Raw genomic sequence first — 20,706 nt, forward strand, 5'->3', positions numbered from 1 at the left:
TCTCTGTCTTCAGGGCTGTTTGTTAATTAGACCCAGTAATTTACTGCATCCACAGCTTCCCATAGGCACTTAATTTCTTATTTTTGGATAAAAGGACCTCTTGGTCAGATTGTCAAAATTATGAAAAATTAATCCATTCTTCTTCCAAGAAAATAAAACACTGGAGTAAAAAAAAAATAGCTACATTTTAAATCTTGCATGAGCAAGAGTTCGAGTCATGGCTTGAGCTTCCCAGGACTTTTTTTTTTTTGGTGATATCTCATCATTTTCCACTTGGTACAAAAATACAGTAGTAAAGTCTTGAGGTATAACTATAAAAAATACTTGAAAATCTTTTGCAGGAAAGCAGGGCACTTCATTGGCCTTGGTGAGGGACTTCTCCCCCCTTGTATGCAGTGACAGTTCTCTGGGTCTGAAATTCCTCTGGGTGCAGAGATCCTCATTTCTTTGAAAATGGAGTTACTATTTCCTGGCTGTAGGGAGAAATGGAGATTTTTTTTAGTGTGAAGTGGAGATTTTTCAGGCCCCCAGCAGCCACCAGAATTCACCAGGGGATGGGGTTTGGGTGGGTTTTTACCTCCAGGGCAGTAGGGATAAACTGCCGTGATTCCATAGAGGTGGGATCGCTGCTCTGGAAGATACTCATCAGTGAAGGAGCCTGTTTCTTTATTTACAGCTATCACCCCATCCCTGGTGAAAAAAAGGGGAAGAAGTGTTTTATTCACCTATGAAACTTGGCGGTTTTTCCCCTGTTTAGAACAGGCAGCTGAAAAGCTTGCTCTGAACACGTGCAGGACAAGTGGAAAGAAATTTGCCCTGTAAAATCCTCCTCCAGCTCAGTCAGTGCATTTCTCTGTGGTGATGCAGCCACAGAAAAGAACCTTCCAAGGAGAGATTATCTCCCTGAGAGTCTCCTCCAAGCGTGGCAAGCCCTTAAGTGTTTGTTGTAACCTAAGATTGGATGGGAGTTGTGAGAGCTTCCAGCTGGAGTGGGAAGAGAGGCAAAGGGAACGGCTGAGGACAGGATCTCTCCTTGGACCTCATCTACATCCAGAGACTTCAGCCAAGTTTCAGTTTTAAAAAAAAAAAACCCAAACCACTGTTTGTGTCCCTCCCAGGGAGCTGGGCTTGTGTCTAAACAACTCCTCCGTGCCGAGATTTACAAGCAGGTGTTGCTGAAGCCACGCTCAGAGATCCAGGAGAGCTGGATCTGGGAGGATTTGGGAGCAGGCTGGGATTCCTCTCAGGGAGGGGAGCTGAGCATCCCCAGGAGTGCAGGGGGTGGGTTTTTCCCTGCTCACCGTCTCCAGTCCGTGTGGTAGAAGTGGTTGGCGTAGCTGATGATGCTGAAGGGGTAGTTGAGGTTGCTCTGGATGACGCGCCGGCCGGTGCCGTCCGGGAATGTGCATTCCAGATGCTTGGTGCCTGTTCCAACACAGAATATTCCCCATCCCACTGGAAATGCCACACCAAATTTGTATTTCACAAGGATCACAGGACACCCCAACAATCCCACCCTGGGCATCTGGAGCAGCTCCTGGAGAGCTCCTGGAGCTCTGGCAGCCTCGGGGCTGTGCCCATTCCCTGGGGAGCCTGGGCAGTGGCAGCACCCTCTGGGGGAAGAGCCTTTTCCTGATTTATCACATTTTGAATCAGCTTTTCAGCCTGAAGTTGTAGAATCGTAAAATTCAGGGTTGGAAAAATTCCCTAAGACCAAGTCCAGCCATCACTGCTCCATGTCCCCACGTGCCACATCCACATGGCTTTTAAATCCCTCCAGGGCCAAGGACTCCACCACTGCCCTGAGCAACAACATTTTCCATGAAGAAACATTTCCCTAAATCCAATCTAAACCTCGGCTGGCACAACATTGGAGCCCACAGGTAGCACTGGGCTGAAGACACCCAGGATTTTCCCTCGAGGCTCAGTGTGACCTTCTCTAATCCATCCCTGGGGACATTACCTGCGTCTGCCCAGCACAGCAGCTTGGAGAAGGGGTCAAAAGTCAGGCCATTGGGCAAACCAATGTCTGTGTGCACCAGAACCCTCCTGTTGGCTCCATTGACAGTGGAGGTTTCGATTTTGGGAGCTTCGCGATTCCAGTCCGTCCAGTAAAGGTTGCTTGGGAAATAATGCACAAACAGGGCACAAGAGTAAGGAGTGGTGGGAGATTATCCTGGTTCTTGCCAGGAGCAAGGCCTGGTTTTTCCCTTATCAGTGCATGAACCATCTTTATTTGATTAGGAAAAAAAACAAAGCAGAGCAATATCAGACATGTTTATGACCCAAACTGCGGCTCCTCGAGGAGGGCGAGTCTGAGGAGCAGCACATTTTGTATCCCAACAGCACCCCGGGGGCACAGCTCTTCAAAATAAACTACATCCTGATCCTGAACCAGCAGCTTCAGCCAGATCTCAAATAATTCAATCAAAAGAGGGGCTGGGGAGCAGAGCCAATCCCTCCTACAGGACAAGGTCAGGACGGGGCCCACAGCAGGCTGAATTCTGCTAGCATAGTCCAGGGTAAGGAAGCAAAAAGAACCTTTGCATAACATCCACAGATGTTTTATTCAGCCATGCAGAGAGGATCAGGTCCCAGCAGCCACACATGCAGAGTCTGGGTTTCTCTCTGCCCACAGTGTGGGGGGTGACCCTGCTCTCGGGGCAGGACAAAGATGAGGGCCAGTCAGGGAATAGGGAGGATGTGGAAACCCAGGGCACAGGGAATCTTTGTCTGCTCTGGGGTGCCCTGACTCCCATGGGAGCACTGACTCTGACCCTCACTCATGGAGAAAGTTTCCCAGACTTCAAGACAGACTGGAACCCACAAAAGTGTGAAACAGATTATTGAGAGCAGTGTGGGTGTGTCACTGGGTGAGAAATTGAGGGTTTGGGATTTTTAGTGTGCTGTGGATGGCAGCAAGATGGAGGGCACAGGATGTCATCCTGGGCTTCTCCTTCATGCTTCTTCTTCCTCCTTCTCCATGGGTTTGGGGGGCATTTTGTAATTGGGCAGAAAAGTCCCCATTGGGGGCTCTGTGGGATCAGTTACTGGGTTAAAAGGGGAAATAATCAGGTGTCAGTTCTTAATTGGATGATTTACTCTTAAAAGCCCTTGTAACCAGGGATTGTTGGCCATTTTGTGCCTTCTAATGAAAAGCTGCAGAACTCACAGCAGTGAGACTGTTTTACTGATAAGAAATAATAAACATCTGAGTCTGAACATGAATTAATGTCTCAGTGCCTTCAATCCAGACCCAGAGAAACCCACAGCTGGCACCCCCACAGGAGGAGTGGCTCAGGGACAGAGGAACAGACAGAGGAACCGGGGAAGGAGCCAACGGGGTCTGACAGCTTTTTGAGGGAAGCTCCAGTGCAGCAGGCACAGGACCTGCAAGGCCTCCATGACGTTCTGCAGCCCAAGATAGGAAATGCCTGGTCATGATGACTGGGTCTAGGATGCCCCTCTTCCACCTTCAGACCATTGCTTATCTCTCTGTAACACTATAGGTCACTTTCACCCCAACCCTTAATATTGAACAATTCCTAAAACCTCTGTACCCTCTATAAAGGGCTACTTTTGCCCAGCTCAGCAGAAGAGCTGTCCCTGACAGATTTCTTTCACAGAGGCTGCAAATAAAGATTTCTCTGTGGAACCTCACACAGCCTTCTCCCCTCTCTTCCTCTGTCTGCCCAAGGCACTTAGCAAGCCAAAGAGCTGAAATCACAGAATGAGCTGATAATCACTGTGAAAAATGCGTATTTTATGATTGGCTTTTTGCAAATATTCAAATGAATATTAGATGTGTTGTGTTAGAAAGTGATGCTGTGTTAATTCTCTTAAGTAGCGTGTTAAATGTAGTTTTGGGTTGTAACAGAATGTTAAAATAGAAACTCTGCTATGTAAGATAGTTTTTTTAAGAAAGGACTTGCACTGAGATAGCAGCCACAGGACACCTGAATCTTTCAGAGAAAAAGAATTTATTGCTCCATTATCAGGAGAAATGAACTTCTTCCTGCCTGGCTTGACCAGGATGATGCCATCAGGATTACAAGGAAGAAGTTGATTCTGACCAGACAGAATCCTGTGTGTGAATGGAATTGATGCATCATGGATGAGGTGTGTGAATATGCAACAGGTTATTGCTTTTAAGGGTTAATGCTCTGTTAACGTGGGGCCTTTTTGGGCTTGTGCTGCCCAGAAAAGGTACCTGGACTGTCTGTAACTCTTTGTTTTTATTGTCACGTATTGTCCTAATCCAAATTATCCAAATTATTATTACTCTAATTATATTACTATTTTTATAACCATGTTATTACTATTAAACTTTAAAAATTTAAAAAACAAGTGATTGGCATTTTTCACAATCACAAAGAGCTGGTCTCACTAAGAGCTGAGCTTGCTAAGGTGGCCTGTGGCTGGAAGCTGCCTGGGAGCCCAGGCAGGCTGTGCTGGACAAGGCTGTGCTATCTGGAGCAGCCACGGCCAGCTGGGGATAGCCCCAAACCCAGCCAGAGGCTGCACCACTTCTTGTGTCTCCCAAAACCAGGGAATGCCCCCCCAGGGTGTCCACAGGAGCCTTGAGTTCTGCACCTTTGTCCTGGATTGCCAAGGGAATTGTATTCTATTTGCCATCTGGATGGCAGTTGTCACCTGTTAAGAGGGCAGTTTTCCTTATCTCTTCCACAACTGGGGAGATGTCACGGACATATTTCATGAAAAATATTTTTGCTAAGATTTTTCTCTTGAGGAGCTGAGAGACTTTAGAAATGAAATGTAAACCATAATTATCTGCTGCTGTAGAATGTAACAAGTGCATATTTGATTGGTCTCATGTAGTTGTTTTTAATTAATGGCCTATTACAACTATTAATTAATAGTTGTAATTAATTAATCAAAGTCCAGCTGTTTCAGACTCTCTAGTCAGTCACAAGATCTTGTTATCATTCCTTTCTATTCCTTCTAGCCTTCTGATGAAATCCTTTCTTCTATTCTTTTAGTGTAGTTTTATTATATCACTTTCTTTTCATATAATATATATCATAAAATAATAAATCGGTCTTCTGAAGCATAGAGTCAAGATTCTCATCTCTTCCCTCGTCCTGAGACCCCTACGAACACCACCACAGGGTGTTCACATCTGCTGATAAGAGGCCATTGAATGTCCCTGCATGGCTGATAAGAGCCACAGCATCCCATGGGAGATGTGAGCCCAGAGGGAGGAGCCAAGCATTCCTACCCGGATAGAATCTGGAGATTCTGGAACACCAGCACGGCTTCTCCACTGCATTCCCAGAGGAGCAGCAGCTGCCTCTGCCCCTGGATCTTCAGAGGATTCTGCACCCTTCTCCAGGATCCCTGCTCCAGCAGAACCACCCCTGGCACTGCAGGAGGGCTGAGCCACAATTCCAATGGCCCTGCTGCAGCACCCTGACCCACAGGGTGTCAGTGTTGGTTTAGCTCACTGCATTGTTTATCTTTTAATTTTCTTCCCTATTAAAGAACTGTTATTCCTGCTCCCGTATTTTTTCCCTGAGAGCCCCTTAATTTAAAATTCATACCAATTAGGAGAGAGGGGGTTTGCATTTTCCATTTCAGGGGAGGCTCCTGCCTTCCTTAGCAGACACCTGGCTTTCCAAACCGAGACAAAGCCCAAACCCCAAACCTCCCCGCGGGGTGCGCGGCGCTCACCCTCGGACGGGGTCGACGGCGATGGCGCGGGGGTTGACGAGCTCGCTGTCGAAGAGCACGCGGCGCTCGGAGCCGTCCAGCCGCGCCCGCTCGATCCTGTCCAGCCCGCTGTCCGTCCAGAACATGGCCCGGCGCAGGTGGTCCACGGCCAGGCCCTCGGGGCTGATCAGGCCTGCTGGGAGATGGTGGGGAAACGCTCACGCCGGGGAAACGCTGCTCCGGGAGCCCTCAGCCACCCCCAGCCCAAAGGTGAAGGGTGGTGATGACTTCAGTTTGAGCTTTTAAATTTTGCATCTATTTCTAATCCTGTAGTTCTTTAGTGTATAACTCTGAACTACAGTGGGAGCTGCTGCTTCCCCATTTTGGTCAGACACAATTCCTCAAGGACACATCACTGACTCAGGCTCCAAAAGATTTAAACAAAAGGGAGGGAGCAAACTTGGGTGTCACTATGATATTTTATGAAAAATCCTTTCGCTAGCAGTTTTCTCCTGAGGAGCTGAGAGGCCTCAGAAATGAAATGTAAGCAATGATTCTCTGCTGCTGTGGGATGCAGCAGGTGCATCTGTGATTGGTGCCATGTGGTTGTTTTTAATTAATGCCCAATCACAGTCCAGCTGGCTCGGACTCTCTGGTCAGTCACAAGATTTTATCATTCCTTTCTATTCCTTGCAAGCCTTCTGATGAAATCCTTTCTTCTATTCTTTTAGTATAGTTTTAATATATCATTTTCTTTTAATATAATATATATAATAAAATAATAAATCAGCCTTCTGAAACATGGAGTCAAGATTCTCATCTCTTCCCTCGTGGGGAATGACCGCAAATTCAACACTTGGGGTAAATTATGAAATATGGACCTCCTTGGGCCAGGTCTCATAAGCTTTGGAGATCTATTTCACACCCAACATAGCTCAGCTACCTTAGAAGGCATAAAATCAGCAGGATGGCTTCTGTGGTAGTGCTGGAAACAAAAAGGTTTTAATAAAAGGCAAAATAACAAAACTCTTTACAGAGAAAAACCAAACCAGGTGCAAAAGGTCCTTGCCCCTGGTAAAACACCTCACAGAAGTGATTTGTTTCTTTGTTCTCTTCTTTTTCTAGTAAATTGCCCAGGAGGACTTTTTGGCTTCTGTCCAATTGGCTATCCTTAAGTTTGAGGTGAAGTCCCCCAGGTCCTATGAGATGTCTTTTCACCTGATTGAGGAGAGAAACTTCTGGGCTTATTTCCTTTTTAAGGTTTTCTCACTCCATCAACAGAGGGCACATTCCTATAAATGACTTCATTACCTGAAGCTGTAATTGGAAGATTAACCCTCAATATGCAAATGGACCAAACTTATAAAAGTGTGAAAACTGTCCATTTTTGGGTGTAGCACCTGGATGGGCTTTGTCTGCCTGAAATGTACCTGAAGGCCCTTCAATAAATATAAATATAACTGCTTTTTATTCTCTTAATTTTGTCTGGCCTCTGTTTTTAGGTAGCCTGATAAGGCACCAATGGGAGGAGCCCAGAGCTGGGATGGGAAGGGCAGATGTGGCTCTGGGCAGGTGACACAAACTTTAATGAATTTAGAGATTTTAGAGGAGCTAAGATTTTAGTTAGAGATAAGCTTTATTGGAGTTAATTAAAATAAATGGGTAGGCCTTGATGAAGTTTAGAGTTAGTAATTAACTAATAATTGATTGATTGTCAACACAATGTTTGGTGAGCTGGGTTTGTAATGAAGAATATGGAAACTGATCAATGGCTTTGGGAACGTCAGACAATTGTGGCCTCCTCTGCCCTGACACCAACTGAAGCCAGGGAAGGGGAGTCCCACCAAGGGTTCATTTGTCACATTTGCATTGCAAAGGCAGAAAGGGCAGAAGGAGGAAGATTCATTGACTTCCTCATTTTGGGACCCCTCCCCACGAAAGGGACCACAGACCCATTCCAAGGGACAAACTGCCTGTGCTTAAAGCTTTGGAACTGATTCCCATTGGAATGGGATGTACCAAAGGTGGGAACGTGGGTTTGTATTTTGGGTATGCAATACTCTGATATACTGACAGATATCCATGTTGGGAATGGGATGTACCCAAGGTATGAACATGGATTTGTATTTTGGGAACTCAATACCTGTACAGATAAAAGGACTCTGTGATCACCTGTAAACTGGGGTGTGTATTTGGGAGCTATCCCACAATAAACACACACTTTTTAACTCTGAACTGTTAGAGAGTCTTTGTCCCTCACAGTTGAAGATCAGTACTAGATCAATATCAGTATTTTTAAATAAATCCTGGGGACAGGAGCACACCTGAGCTGATGATGGTCTCTGGCTCAGAGCCTGGCTCCAGGCCCGCCCGGCTGATGCTCCGGCCGGCCACGTCAGTCCAGTAGATCATCCTCTCCCGGCAGTCATAGTCAATCCCCACCACGATGGAGCCCTGCCAGGGACGGGAGAGGATGGAAAAAACGGGGTGAGATCCTGCCAGGAGGCTCAGGGAGGAACCTCAGCCCATCAGCTGGCACTGAGACGCTCTGCAAGTGGGGAATGACACTCAAATCCCATTTTCCCCAGCAAAACCCTGCTCTGTTCCCTCTGCATCCTCCCAGCTGAACCCCCAGCAGAGGATTTTAGGCCAGCTCACACCCACATCCAGATGGATTTGAACCCTTTGCCTGAAGGAGAGGGTGCTCCAAGAGCAAAGCCAGCCCGGGGAATGACCTTCAGGATGGGGAGAGGGAATACTTGGCAAGGTCCTTCACTTCCCCAGGGTGCAGGGAGGGTCCTGGCCCAGATTTCAGCGTTCCTCTGCCTTGGTCTGGCCTGGCTGGAGAGGCAAATTGCCACGCTCCAAGGGGAGTCCAAGGAAGGAAAAAAGGGCCAGCCCTGCAGCTGGAAGTCTGGGCTGAGACCAACCCTGGAGAGCTCTGGGAGCACCTGAACTCCTTCCCTTTGTGAGCAGGAATTGTCTGGGTGACCGTCTGAGACCTCTCTCTCTGCTGGGGATGGCTGGAGGGAGGTGAAAATAGAACCCAAAGAACCCCAGAATGGCTTGGGTTGGGAGGGACCTTAAAGATCATTCAGTTCCACCCCTGCCATGGGCAGGGACACCTTCCACTATTCCAGGCTGCTCCAACCAGATCTTGGACACTTCCAGGAACGCGGCAGCCACAGTTTCTCTGAGCAACCTGTGCCAGGGCCTCCCCACCCCTCCAGTCAATAATTTCATCCCAATTCCCCATCTAACCCTGCCCTCCATCACTGGGAAGCCACTCCCCCTCATCACTTGTCCAAAGTGGCACCCAGCACAGCCCATATCCCCAAACACCAGCGTCAGCTCTCAAGAGGTGACCCCTCAAACCCCGACCAGAGCTTCAGAGAGAGGTGAACCCACCGAGGGGCAGCCCCAGCCTGTCCCAACCCCCCTGGGTGTTCCTGCACCCCAGGCCCACCCCGAGGATACCGTACATGCAGGGAGAGCAGGGTCTTGGCCGCCTCCTTGTGCAGCCGGGTGCCGTTCAGGGGCAGGTAGCCGATCTGCTGGCCCTGGGCGTAGAGCAGGAATGTCCCCGCGGCCGGGGGGGACACATCGGGCCGGGGCTCGGGCCGGACGCTGGGCGGGGCGACGCTGGGCAGACCTGGCAGGTCGGAGGGGACAGAGATGGCTCAGGCAGCCCCGGCTCAGCTCCCCTGGGCTCCATGGCCGGAGCAGGCGCCGTGCCCAGGGTCACTTCGGGGCGCTGGGCTCTTACAGGGCGGGGTGGTGCCGGGCTCGGAGCGCGTCCCCGGGATCTCCCTGCCGCTCTGCTCCACGCACCAGCAGTAGCCGCTGTCGCCGTGGCACTGCAGCGGGGTGAAGTCCCCGCTGGGGTCGCACTGCGGCACGTACTGGTCCCCGCGGGGGCTGCCCCCGTAGTGCTCCAGCAAACTCTGCCGCCAGCGCTCGCACATGCTGGGGGGCCTCTCCGTGGGCTCTGGCACGGGAGGGTGACGGTCACCACCCCGTTCGGGGGACTCGGGGCTTTGCAGAGCCCTGTGTCCCCCCGTCCCTGCTGGCTGGGCACTGACCTGGGCTCCCGCAGCGCGGCGGGGTGGTGCCCGGCGCCGTCCGGGTGCCGGCGATCTCCTGTCCGGCGGCGTCCACGCACCAGCAGTGCCCCGAGCTGCTGTGGCACTGCAGGGGCCGGTACCGGCCCTGCTCGTCACACTGGGGCACGTGGCCGTCGCCCACGGGGGACGGCCCTGGTGGCACCTCCCGCGGGTACATCCGTGCGTGCTCGCAGGGCGTCAGCTGCTGGATGGACTCTGCCGGCAGCAAACACCCCCAGCCCGGGCTCAGGGGGTGCCACCAGCTCTTCTGGAGCCACTTGGCACCTTGGCATCACTTCTCCCTGTCCACCAGCACCCCTTGGTCTGGGGCTGCCCCACTCCAGCCCCTCAACACCCCACAGCTGTTGCCTCCATCGTAAGTTGACACAGAAGGTGGCCCAAGGCCACAGCCACTGTGACCCAATGGGCCAGGGCACCCTAAACACCCAGGAGCCCCTCCCTGCACCCACTTGACAGCACCCTGCCCTCAGTGAAGCCCCGGATCAGTGGTTGGGCAGAGGGTCACAGAGTCACAGAATCCTTAGGGTTGGAAGGGACCTCTGGAGATCCTCCAGTCCAACCTCCCTGCCAAGGCAGGGCCACCTGGAGAAGGTGACACAGGAATGTGTCCAGGTGGGTTTGGAATATCTCCAGAGAGGGAGACTCTACACTCTCCCTGGGCAGCTCTTCCAGGGCTCTGCCACCCTCAGCATCAGAAAATTCTCCCTCACGCTGAGGTGAAAATTCTCAAGTTTTAATTGATGACTGTTTAATTTATGGCTCCCCTCCACTCACGGCGGCCCCACTGTCCCCACACTGCTGGTGGCTGGGCAAAAGCGGGAAGCCACTGAGACAGCACCCAGACGCCCAAGGACCCAACCCTGCTCCCCTCACCCCAGAGGGTGTCACCGACCTGGGCTCCCGCAGCGCGGCGGGGTGGTGCCCGGCGCCGTCCGGGTGCCGGCGATCTCCTGCCCCGCAGCATCCACGCACCAGCAGTGCCCCGAGCTGCCGTGGCACTGCAGGGGCCGGTACCGGCCCTGCTCGTCACACTGGGGCACGTGGCCGTCACCCAGGGGTGGCACCTCCCGCGGGTACATCCGCTCGTGCTGGCAGGGCGTGAGGCGCTGCGGGTTCCCCTCCGCCGCTGGAAAGCCAGAAGAGAGGAGAGTGAGGCTGGGGAAGCTGTGCCAGGCGCGGAGGGCGCGGGGCTGAGCGGGCATCTCACCGTACGTGCACTGGAAGCCGTCGCCCGCGTAGCCGGGCCGGCAGCGGCAGGAGAAGGAGCCGGGGGTGTTGTAGCAGATGGCGGCCGGGTGACACGGGCTTTCGGCACACTCATCCACGTCTGTGCAGGGGGAAGACGGGATCAGCGGGGACAGGGACGCCCCGACAGCTGCGGGGTGGGGTCCCTCCCGTGCCCACCTTACCGGAGCAGTGGATGCCGTCGCCGGTGTAGCCGGGGAGGCACTCGCAGGTGGCGCGGCCGTCACCGCGGGACAGGCACCGCGCCCGGTCCCTCGGAGCGCAGGGGTGCCGCCCGTCCTCGCAGGGGTCACTCGGTGGGGCCAGCGCTGTGGGGACAGGGCAGGGGTGCTCAGGGCACGTCCGGGGGGCACGGGATGGGGGGACACCCCAGCTGGGGCCAGCACTTACGCACACACGCCTGCCCGTCCCCCGCTGGCTGGTAGCCGCCGCGGCACTCGCAGCGGTAACTGCCCGGCACGTTCAGGCACACGGAGAAGGGCCCGCACTGGCTCAGGCCCTCGGCGCACTCGTCCACATCTGGGGAAAGGAGGAGACACTGGGCACCCCAATAGCGGTGGGACACCCCCAACTTCATGGTCTGGCTGCTCGTGGTCTGACAGGGAATATCCTGCCCCGCGCTGCCCATCCCATGTCTGTCACCGAACTTAATCAGCTACGGAATTAACTTTCTAATCAGCTCAAAATAGAAGGGAAAAAACCCAAGATTGCTTTTCGTGTATAGTTTTGACAAAGAAGCGTTTGTTCAAGGTTAACCAATATTCTCAAGTATTTGTGATTTAAAACTTGGTTTCCTTCTCCTGAAATTAAGTGATCAGATTGGTCACTTAACCTGGGATTTTAGGAGAAGGAAACCCGTTCCTTATTGAAAGACAGGATCCTCGAATTCCTCGTCAGCATCACTGTGCAGTGCAACTCACTGGCACTGGGCAGCTTCTTGTGAAAAGGGACTGTGAAATTGGAAGACAAATTTGCAACGTGGAGTTTTGGAGTGATAGCAAAGCAACAACAAAGCTGGCTGCATTTATGAAACGCAGAAATTATTTTTCAACTGGTTTTGCTTTTTTCCTGCATGTCCTTTTTTTCCCCTCCTCTTTTTCATTTGCTCCTGGAGTGCTTCCACCAGCACCCTGCCTCAGTTTCCCCCCCACGGTACATCCCTGTGCTTGGTGAACCTCTGTGGGCACCAGAGCTCCCCCCCAGCATCCCCCCGGCCCCGCTGACCTCGGCAGCCCCGTCCATCTCCGCGGTACCCGGCCGCGCACTCGCACGTGTACTCGGTGCCCACGCCGGGCTGGCAGCGCGCCGGTGCCTCGCACGCATGGCTGCCGTCGTGGCACGGGCTCACCCCGGGATTCTCGGCGTCGTCTGCGGGCACACGGGGATGTTGGGGGGAATAAAAGATCTGGGAGACACAGGGAGTGACCATCCCCACTTACACCCGACGCAGGCATCACCGCTGCGCTGCAGCACCGCTGGCCCACGCAGGGAACACAACGGGGCCACCCCCACCACGCCGGCAGCGCTGGCAAAACCCCTCCTTTTTGGCTGGTTCTGGGCAAAGCCAGCTTTGGGGGACAGCGGCACCCCCGCTGGGGGCTGGCACCCTGGGTTGGCACGGGGATTGGCACCCGGGGCTGGGTGCTGGTGCTCACCTCGTGCCGGGCCGATGCGGGCGGCCAGGGCGTAGCGCAGGACGTGCTCGTGGCCGTCGAAGAGGGCGAAGGCGCGCGCCACCGAGAGCCGCTGCCGCGCCGGCGGCCGCGAGTGCGGGCACCCCGAGAAGGTGACGTTCTGGCGCAGGCGGTAGGACAAGGTCTGGTTGGCGGTGCCCGCGGCCACCACGTATTCCCGCTGGCCTGAGGATGTCACGGCTGCCGGACGGCACGGAGAACCCCGTGGGATGTGGGAAAAGTGGCGTCAGCATCGATGTGGCTCGGATGTTGTCGGGCGTTCAGGGGTGGTGTGCAGGGGGCTGAAGGCAGGTGAGCACAGGTCTTACCTGAGCTGGAGTAGGAGTAGAGCTCCTTGTAGGGAGTGATGTGGACGGTGACGTTCTCTGGCAGGAATGGCACCTCACCCTGGATGTGTGTCCTGAGGCTTAAATAATTGTCTGGCCCCAGGCCCTCGGCTGTCTGAGTGACCTGGACCGTCTCCCCACCGGGGTAAAACGTCACCTCCAGGTTCTGGGTGAATTCAGCGCCTGGGCAGGAAAAAGGAACGGGCACCACTTGTAGGGACAACCCTAAAGCATCCTTTCCTGCTACTCCAGCATGGGGTGTCACAGCGAGAGGTGAGCGGGATTGCAGAAACCACAGAGCTGCCCTGACCCCTGATCCCCCACCCACCCCAAGCAGCCACACCCCTCGGAGCGACGGCACCTCCCAAACCCCCTCTCACCGGTGATGCTGAAGCCGTTCTCAGAGCCAGGCTCCTCCAGGGCGAAGAGCCAAGCGAAGAGCCCCCCGAGGGGCAGCAGGGGCAGCAGGGCGCGGGCAGCGGGCTGGGGCACGCCGCTGATGGCCGTGTAGGCTCTGCCGTCGCTGCCCACGATGTAGGCGTGCAGATCCACGTCCTGGAAGCGCACGGACGCCCGTCCCACCCTCAGGCTCCCGCTCACCTTCCCGTTGAGGCGATGCACAGCGCCTGGGTGGGGAGATGGGCACCCCTGGCAGCGGCCGCCCGGGCACACGGGCTGCCCGTGGCCGCCGCCCGCCCCGCGTACCTTCGGGCAGGCACTGCCGCCCGTTCCCGTAGAAGGTGGCCCGGCAGTGGCAGCAGAAGCCGGCGGCGTAGTCGGTGCAGAAGGCGTGAGGGGAGCAGCGCCCGTGGTGCTGGGCACACGTCTCCCTGCTGGCTGCGCTGTAGGTGAACACTGGGGACGAGGGGAAAAGCTTGGGGACACGGTGACAAAGCCACCCTTCACGGGGGGTGTGGGTGTTTTGCCTTCTCGGCCCCCAAAAGCACCGCCTGGAAACGAGCCAGCTGGCTCCTCACCCGGGAGGCAGAGGGCTGGTGGAGGGTCGGGAACCTGCTGCCTGATTTCAGGCAGATCTGACAGAGGGCGCGAGATCAAATTCCTGACGGTATTTTTGGGAGACAGTTGGCTGGGACAGGGCTCTGCTCCCCCAGGCACGTGCCACGGCGGCTCCACAGCTGGCTGGGTGGCGGGGACGGTGGCAAGGCCAATTCTGGGACTTCCCTGAAGCTCCTCCCTGAGCTTCCCACCCCATCCCAAGCTCCAGACCTCCCTCCTTCCCCTTGGCACGCCCGGCGGGCAGGGCTGTGCGGCTCCAGCAGCCCCTTGGCAGCAGGATGGGGCTGAGAGGAGGAGCTGCAAGGGCAGCAGCTCTGCAGGAGCAGCTCCTCCAGCACCAGCCCTTGGGACGGGGTGAAATTCCAGCCAGAGGCCTCTTTTAGGGAGCCACCCCCACTCGGTCACTGTCCCCACCGGGTCATTGTCCCTGCTCACCGTCGGGGTTGAAATGCACGTCCTCCTCCACGCCCACGCCGTGCTGGCCCGAGCTGTAGGAGGAGGGGTTGGCAGAGAAGCTCTGCCCGGCGGCACCGTCCCCTCTGGGCTGCCGCTCCTGGGTGTCCCTCCTGCCGGGGACAAAGCCCAGGAGCACCGAGCCACCGTGGGACCCGTGGCTGGGACGCTGGGCCATGGGTGTGTGGCTGGACAGAGGGTGGGGGGAGCCGGCGGTGCCAGGGTTGGGGCGCTCAGGGGGGCTCTCAGGCGCAGCAGGAGCAGCTTCCTGGCCACCCCCCGGCTCCACGTGCTCCGTGCTGCCCACGTGGAAAACCCACACTCCAGGGATTCCCGTGTTGCTCTCCCTGTGGACACAGCACACACGAACATCATCACAGCCACGCTGGAAAAGCCACCCCAAAGGTGGCAGCATCCTTCCAGGACCCCAATACAGCTCCTGCACATGTAGGGCTGAGCCCCTGATGCAGCCCAGCACCCCAAGGTCACTCCCCAGATTCTTCCAGCGCTGGAGGAAGGTGACCCTGCTCCCCCTGCCCACAGGCACAGCCCCCCAGGTCCCACCCACCTCTCCAGGCTGCTCAGAGCCTGCTCGCTGCTGGCCAGGCTGTGGAAGAGCCCGTCCCTCTTGGGGTCATCGCTGTCCCCCCAGCTGAAGCCCACCCTGGCAGGCAGCTCCAGCTGGACGTTGTAGGACTCCTTGGGCCGTGTCCCCAGGAACTGGAGGCCGCCCTCGGGGTAGAGGAAGATGGTGTAGGTGTCCTCGTCGTTGTAGGCTATGACTGCCTGGAAGGTGTTGAGCTGCCAAAGGGAGAGCAGATGGATGGCATGGAGGGGCAGGAACACAGCAGAGGAGTGAAGGAAGGGGAGCAGGGATGTGAGAGGCAGCCCCACACACAGCACAGAGCATGCAACCAGCCCAAAAGGGCCCTCAGACAGAGAGAACCTCCATGGAGCCAGGCTGGGAGAGCTGGGGGTGCTCACCTGGAGAGGAGAAGGATCCAGGGAGAGCTCAGAGCCCCTGGCAGGGCCTGAAGGGGCTCCAGGAGAGCTGGAGAGGGACTGGGGACAAGGACAGAGGGACAGGAGCCAGGGAATGGCTCCCAGTGCCAGAGGGCAGGGATGGATGGGAGATTGGGAACTGGGAATTCCTGGCTGGGAGGATGGGCAGGCCCTGGCACAGGGTGCCCAGAGCAGCTGTGGCTGCCCCTGGATCCCTGGCAGTGCCCAAGGCCAGGCTGGACAGAGCTTGGAGCACCTGGGACAGTGGAAGGTGTCCCTGCCATGGCACAGGATGGGCTTTAAGGCCCTTCCAACCCAAACCATTCCATGATCAGCCTGCAGAGACCTCCTGGGGAAGAGCAGGAGCTGGGGCTGCTCCTGCCCAGCCAAACCCCAAGTGCCACATCCTGGGGAGATGCTCAGCATCCTCCTAGGAGCCCATGGCACAGCCCTCCCTCAGTGCAAGGGCGTCCCAAGAGCATCCCCTGCACGGGGAGCCCCTCACTCCTGTCCTCCCACCAGCAGCACCAGAGGAAAACCCACACCCCCCGCTCGTCCCTGAGAACAATTTTAGCTCGGTTTCCTCCGGAAAAAACATCCCAGCTTCCCATACATCCCGCTATAGGCAAGCTGGCCGCCTGCCCCGCCAGCCCTGCGAGCCTTGGGGCCGTGCCACAACCCCCGGAGCCGGCACAGCCCCGCCGAGCCAGCCGGCATCCCACCCGCTCCCAAACCGCCGAGAAACCAACCCCACCGAGCTCCTGCTCCTCCCGCTCCGAGCAGGGAGCAGCCGCAGCCCTTCCCGCCGGGAACGGCGCCCGAGCGAAGGAAAAGTGATTAAATTCCCAGCTTCACCCCCCGGAGCAGCGGGGGGGAGGCTGGGGGCTGCCCCCGCTCTGATTTTGGGGCGCAGGGCCCCCGGAGCATCCCTGGATTTCCCGGCGGCCCCGCGGGATATAAAGAGCCTTGTTGTGCCTGTCACACACTCGGGCATTCAGAGACCCCGAAAAGGCGGCCAAAAAGCCGGAGGGGGGTGGAATAACCCCCCTTCCCTCCCCCCGGGGCTGGATTCCTCCCCCACGCAGCCAAATCACAGCAGCAGCTGCAGGACTCATTCTGCCTCGGGGCGGGTGGCCGGGGGGACACGATGGGTGACATCGATGTGCTGGCACGGTGGGGTGAAGGGAGGGAGGGGGGGAAGCCCCCAGCAATGAGCTGCAAAGGGCAAATTCCAGCCCAAAAGGGCAAGTTTTGCTCCTCCAGAAGCAGGCTCAGCCTTGTCCTGTTCTGCAGCCCCAGAAAATGTCACTGCAGGGACCAGGAGAATGTCCCAAGGAGTTGGAGGGGACACGGCACGGCCAGACCTCCCCAGACCTCCCACCCAGGCAGGACCCCCAAAGAGGGGGTCTGGGGATCCTCTGCTCCCCATCTTAACCCAGTTTTCTACTTTTGGGGCTCAAAAGAGATCAGCTGTGACTTTCCAGGGCAGGGGGAAAGGCTTTGGAGTCAGTCCTGGTTCTGAGCAGCAGGAGGGCAGCGTTTCCATAAACACCACATTTGGTCAGGGGAAAAAAAAAAAAAAGTGGTGTTTGGGGAGATTTTTAGCAGTTTTGGCGAAGGGGGAGCTCAGCAAAGCACAGGCACAAGCTGCATTTCAGGAGCTTTCCCTGGAGCTCCTCGTTTCCAAACAACACCAGTTTCATTTTAAAGCCTGATCCAAAACTTCCCAGAGGGGGAAAAAAACCACAACCAGAGGGAAGAGAAAAGAAGAGGAGGCTGCGTTTTCGATGGCCACGAGGTCACTGTGAGGCCCCTGATGGCATCTCAGCTGTTTTCCAAACTTTTAAATGAGAGGAAAAAATGTGCCTCGTCTCCTTCCAAACCTCAGCTTCTTGCCTTGCTTGGCTTCCCTCTCAGCAAGGCACTACCGAAGGGCCCTAGAGCAGGGGGACGGCTCCTGGTGGCCCTTGGGGACCTGGTGGCTGCTGCTGGGCTTTGGGGGAGAGCCCATCACCCATCACCCAGCTCTGGGTGTCCATCACCAGCGTTTTCCTGGTGCAGCTCATCCTTTTCAGCTCGTTGGAGTCCCCGCAGCTGGCAGGGCGTCGCTGTCACCTCCTCAGCACTGTCATCAGCCTGATGTGACAGCTCATGGCCCGGGACAGGCAGTGCTGGAGGTCCACCCACGCAGGAGCCTCATCAGCCCCGTGGGTGGAGAGCACAGGTCAGCCCCCGAGCTGGCAGACCACCTTTGAGCTTGTTTTCCAGGCACAAAGTCAGCCCACGGTGGAAATTCCAGAGCCGGTTGCTCACCAGCAGCGCAATCAGCGCAGGGCAGGAGGAAGAACCAACCCCGAGCCACCAGTAAAGGTCAGGAGCACAATGGGGGACCTAAACCAGGGTCCCCAGCTGCCCCCAGCCACCCTCTGCCCTGCAAAGCCAGAGCTACCAGCACTGGAAAGCTTTGTCTGAAAAGAATCAGAATCACGGAATGGTTTGGGTTGAGGGGATCTTAAAACTCATCCAGTGCCACCCCTGCCATGGCAGGGACACCTCCCACTGTCCCAGGCTGCTCCAAGCCCTGTCCAGCCTGGCCTGGGGCACTGCCAGGGATCCAGGGGCAGCCACAGCTGCTCTGGGCACCCTGTGCCAGGGCATCCCTTCCCTCACAGCCAGGAATTCCTTCCTAACATCTGATCCAAGCAATGTGGAGCCATTCTCCCTCGTCCTGTCACTCCGTGTCCTTGTTCAAGCACCTCCAGCCATGAAGGCAACCTCCAAACCTCTTCTGGCCAACAGCCCCACCCGTGGCAGAGCTCTGAGCAGAGGGGGAAAGCTCCACGTTCCTCCTGGTGCCCACCCAAGGACGGATGGACGGATGGATGGATGGATGGATGGATGGATGGATGGATGGGTGGATGGATGGATGGATGGATGGATGGGTGGATGGATGGGTGGATGGATGGGTGGATGGGTGGGTGGATGGGTGGGTGGATGCGTGGGTGGATGCGTGGGTGGATGCGTGGGTGGATGCGTGGGTGGATGCGTGGGTGGATGCGTGGGTGGATGCGTGGGTGGATGCGTGGGTGGATGCGTGGGTGGGTGGATGGATGGGTGGATGGATGGGTGGATGGATGGGTGGATGGATGGGTGGATGGATGGGTGGATGGATGGGTGGATGGATGGGTGGATGGATGGGTGGATGGATGGGTGGATGGATGGAGCCACCACTAAGCTGCTCAGAAAGAAATTTTGGGTACCACACATCCTCCCATGCTGTGTAGGATGGGAACCAAGCTCAGCCCCTTGGCCTCACCTTCGTGGAGGGCTCGGTGTCCTGGGAGAGCTCCTGGTAGGCGCCCACCTCCTCCCAGGTGGCAACGAAGGCATTGGTGGGCACGAAGGCGGCGGCAGAGCGGGGAAACCCGGCCTGGATGTATCGCACAGCCCGGTCCAGCACGTCCCTGGAGTCATCCTGCCGGTAGTAGACGTTCCCTCTGTCCCCAGAGGTGTCCAGGTCGGCCAGGAAGGGAGCGACCACGGGGAAGTCTGTGGGGAAATCGTCATCCACGTACTGGGTCTCCCTGGGGAAATCCTGGCTGGAGATGACCCCGTTGGTCCCCACCTGCAGGGAGAGCGGCGCAGGGGGCTCAGGAGCCGCAGAGGTGCCACCACTGCTGGTCCCCCTGCCCTGTCCCCCCCTCCTCGGTGCAGTGAGAGCCCTGAGGCCGCGTGGCCCCATCCGGCCCGGGCAGAAAACAAAGACCTCGGGCTTCTCCATCCCCCAGGGAGCTGCGGCTCGGGGGCCGTCCCAGCTGCAGCCGCTGCGGCGGGGGAACAGCTGCGGAGGGGAAAGCCGAGGAGAAAGCCCTCTTGTTCCTCCGGAGACAGCGGGCAGGAGACCGCGGGAAGGGGGAAGTGGAGGGATGGAGGGATGGAGGGATGGAGGGATGGAGGGATGGAGGGATGGATGGATGGATGGATGGATGGATGGATGGATGGATGGATGGATGGATGGATGGATGGATGGATGGAGAAAACACGTGCGGCGGGACAGCGAAGGTGCACATGGAGGGGCAGGGGCGGGCAGGAGGAGGAGGAGGGGGTGTAAAGGCAGGGGAGGAAGGGGGTGAGTGGGAGGAAGGATGGAAAGATGGAGGGGTGAAAAGTCAGAAGGAAGGAGGGATGGTGGGACAGAAGGATGGAGAGAACCAGAGTGGGAAGACTGAGAGAGAGAGGGCTGGAAGGAGGGAGGGACACAGGGTGGAGAGATGGACGGAGTGAAGATAGAGGGACAGAGGGAGATGATGGAGAGGAGGAAGCGGGGTAGGGAGTAAGAGCGGCCAGGGGGAAGGAGGGCAGGGAAGGCGAAGGGAGCGGGGCCAGCGGGACTCACGTAGAGGCGGCGGGCGGCGCGGCCGTAGAGGCGCAGGGCGCGGCGGAGCAGCACCCCGGGAGAGCTCTCGTCGTCCCCGGGCCGGAGCCGGGCATCGCCGCGGGCCGGGCCGAACGGGAGCAGCCCCGGGCGGGGCAGGGCTGCCCCCAGGGCCAGCACCGCCGCCAGCAGCGCCGCCACCGCCCGCATCCCCACGGCGGCCACGGGAGCCCCGGACGGAGCGGAGCGGAGCCGAGCGGGAGGCGCCGATCGGAGCCGGACGGACCGGACGGGGCGACCCCGGCCCCGCGGGGCGGGACGGGGAGTAGCCCGAGGGGCGGGGCCAAGCAGCGGCCGTCCCCGTCCTGAGCCAATCAGATCTCACCCAAAATCCGTCCAGGGTTGAGGCCCCCCCCTACCCCCCCCCCCTCCCCGGTACCGGCATCCCGGGGGGAGCGGGGTCCCGCAGCGGCGGTGTCCCGAGGGGACATCCCGGGAAGGACGGGGGGGATCCCCTCTTGGAGCCCCCCATCTTGGATCCCCCCATCCCCCCCGGCTCGCCCCAACGCCGCCGGGGCCGGGCCCACGGCCAGCCGGGGTCGGGGCCGGGGTCGCGGCATGGGCGGGAGGCTCCGGCCGCTCCCCGCCCGCTTGCTCGGATCCTGCTCCCTCGAGCCGGGGAGGAACGTGATCCTCATCCCCTGGGAGCCGCGGGGGGAGCACACGGGCAGCCCCCGGCCGAAAGCTGAGCTGCAGCTCGGCTGGGTCAGCGAGCGGCCCCCACGCACGCAGGGTCAGCG

General features: G+C 57.4%; 1 protein-coding gene across 1 annotated transcript; it reads right to left on the reverse strand.

The window, feature by feature from the left end:
- Positions 1-70: 70 nt before the first annotated feature.
- Positions 71-20,116, reverse strand: NID2 (nidogen 2; the record flags this gene model as incomplete). Its single annotated transcript, XM_084207404.1, has 22 exons — positions 71-473; positions 578-690; positions 1,302-1,425; positions 1,964-2,121; positions 5,692-5,863; positions 7,995-8,124; positions 9,153-9,322; positions 9,437-9,658; positions 9,753-9,989; positions 10,687-10,920; positions 11,002-11,121; positions 11,204-11,347; positions 11,430-11,558; positions 12,264-12,407; positions 12,695-12,913; positions 13,042-13,242; positions 13,440-13,685; positions 13,765-13,914; positions 14,512-14,876; positions 15,098-15,330; positions 18,848-19,156; positions 19,928-20,116. The coding sequence occupies 22 exons, from the start codon at positions 20,114-20,116 to the stop codon at positions 463-465; spliced, it is 4,020 nt and encodes a 1,339-aa protein (XP_084063530.1). The 3' UTR covers positions 71-462.
- Between the last annotated feature and the right edge of the window lie 590 nt (positions 20,117-20,706).

The sequence above is a fragment of the Fringilla coelebs genome (genome assembly GCF_963513975.1).
Source record: "Fringilla coelebs genome assembly, chromosome: 6".
NCBI classification, from domain to species: domain Eukaryota; kingdom Metazoa; phylum Chordata; class Aves; order Passeriformes; family Fringillidae; genus Fringilla; species Fringilla coelebs.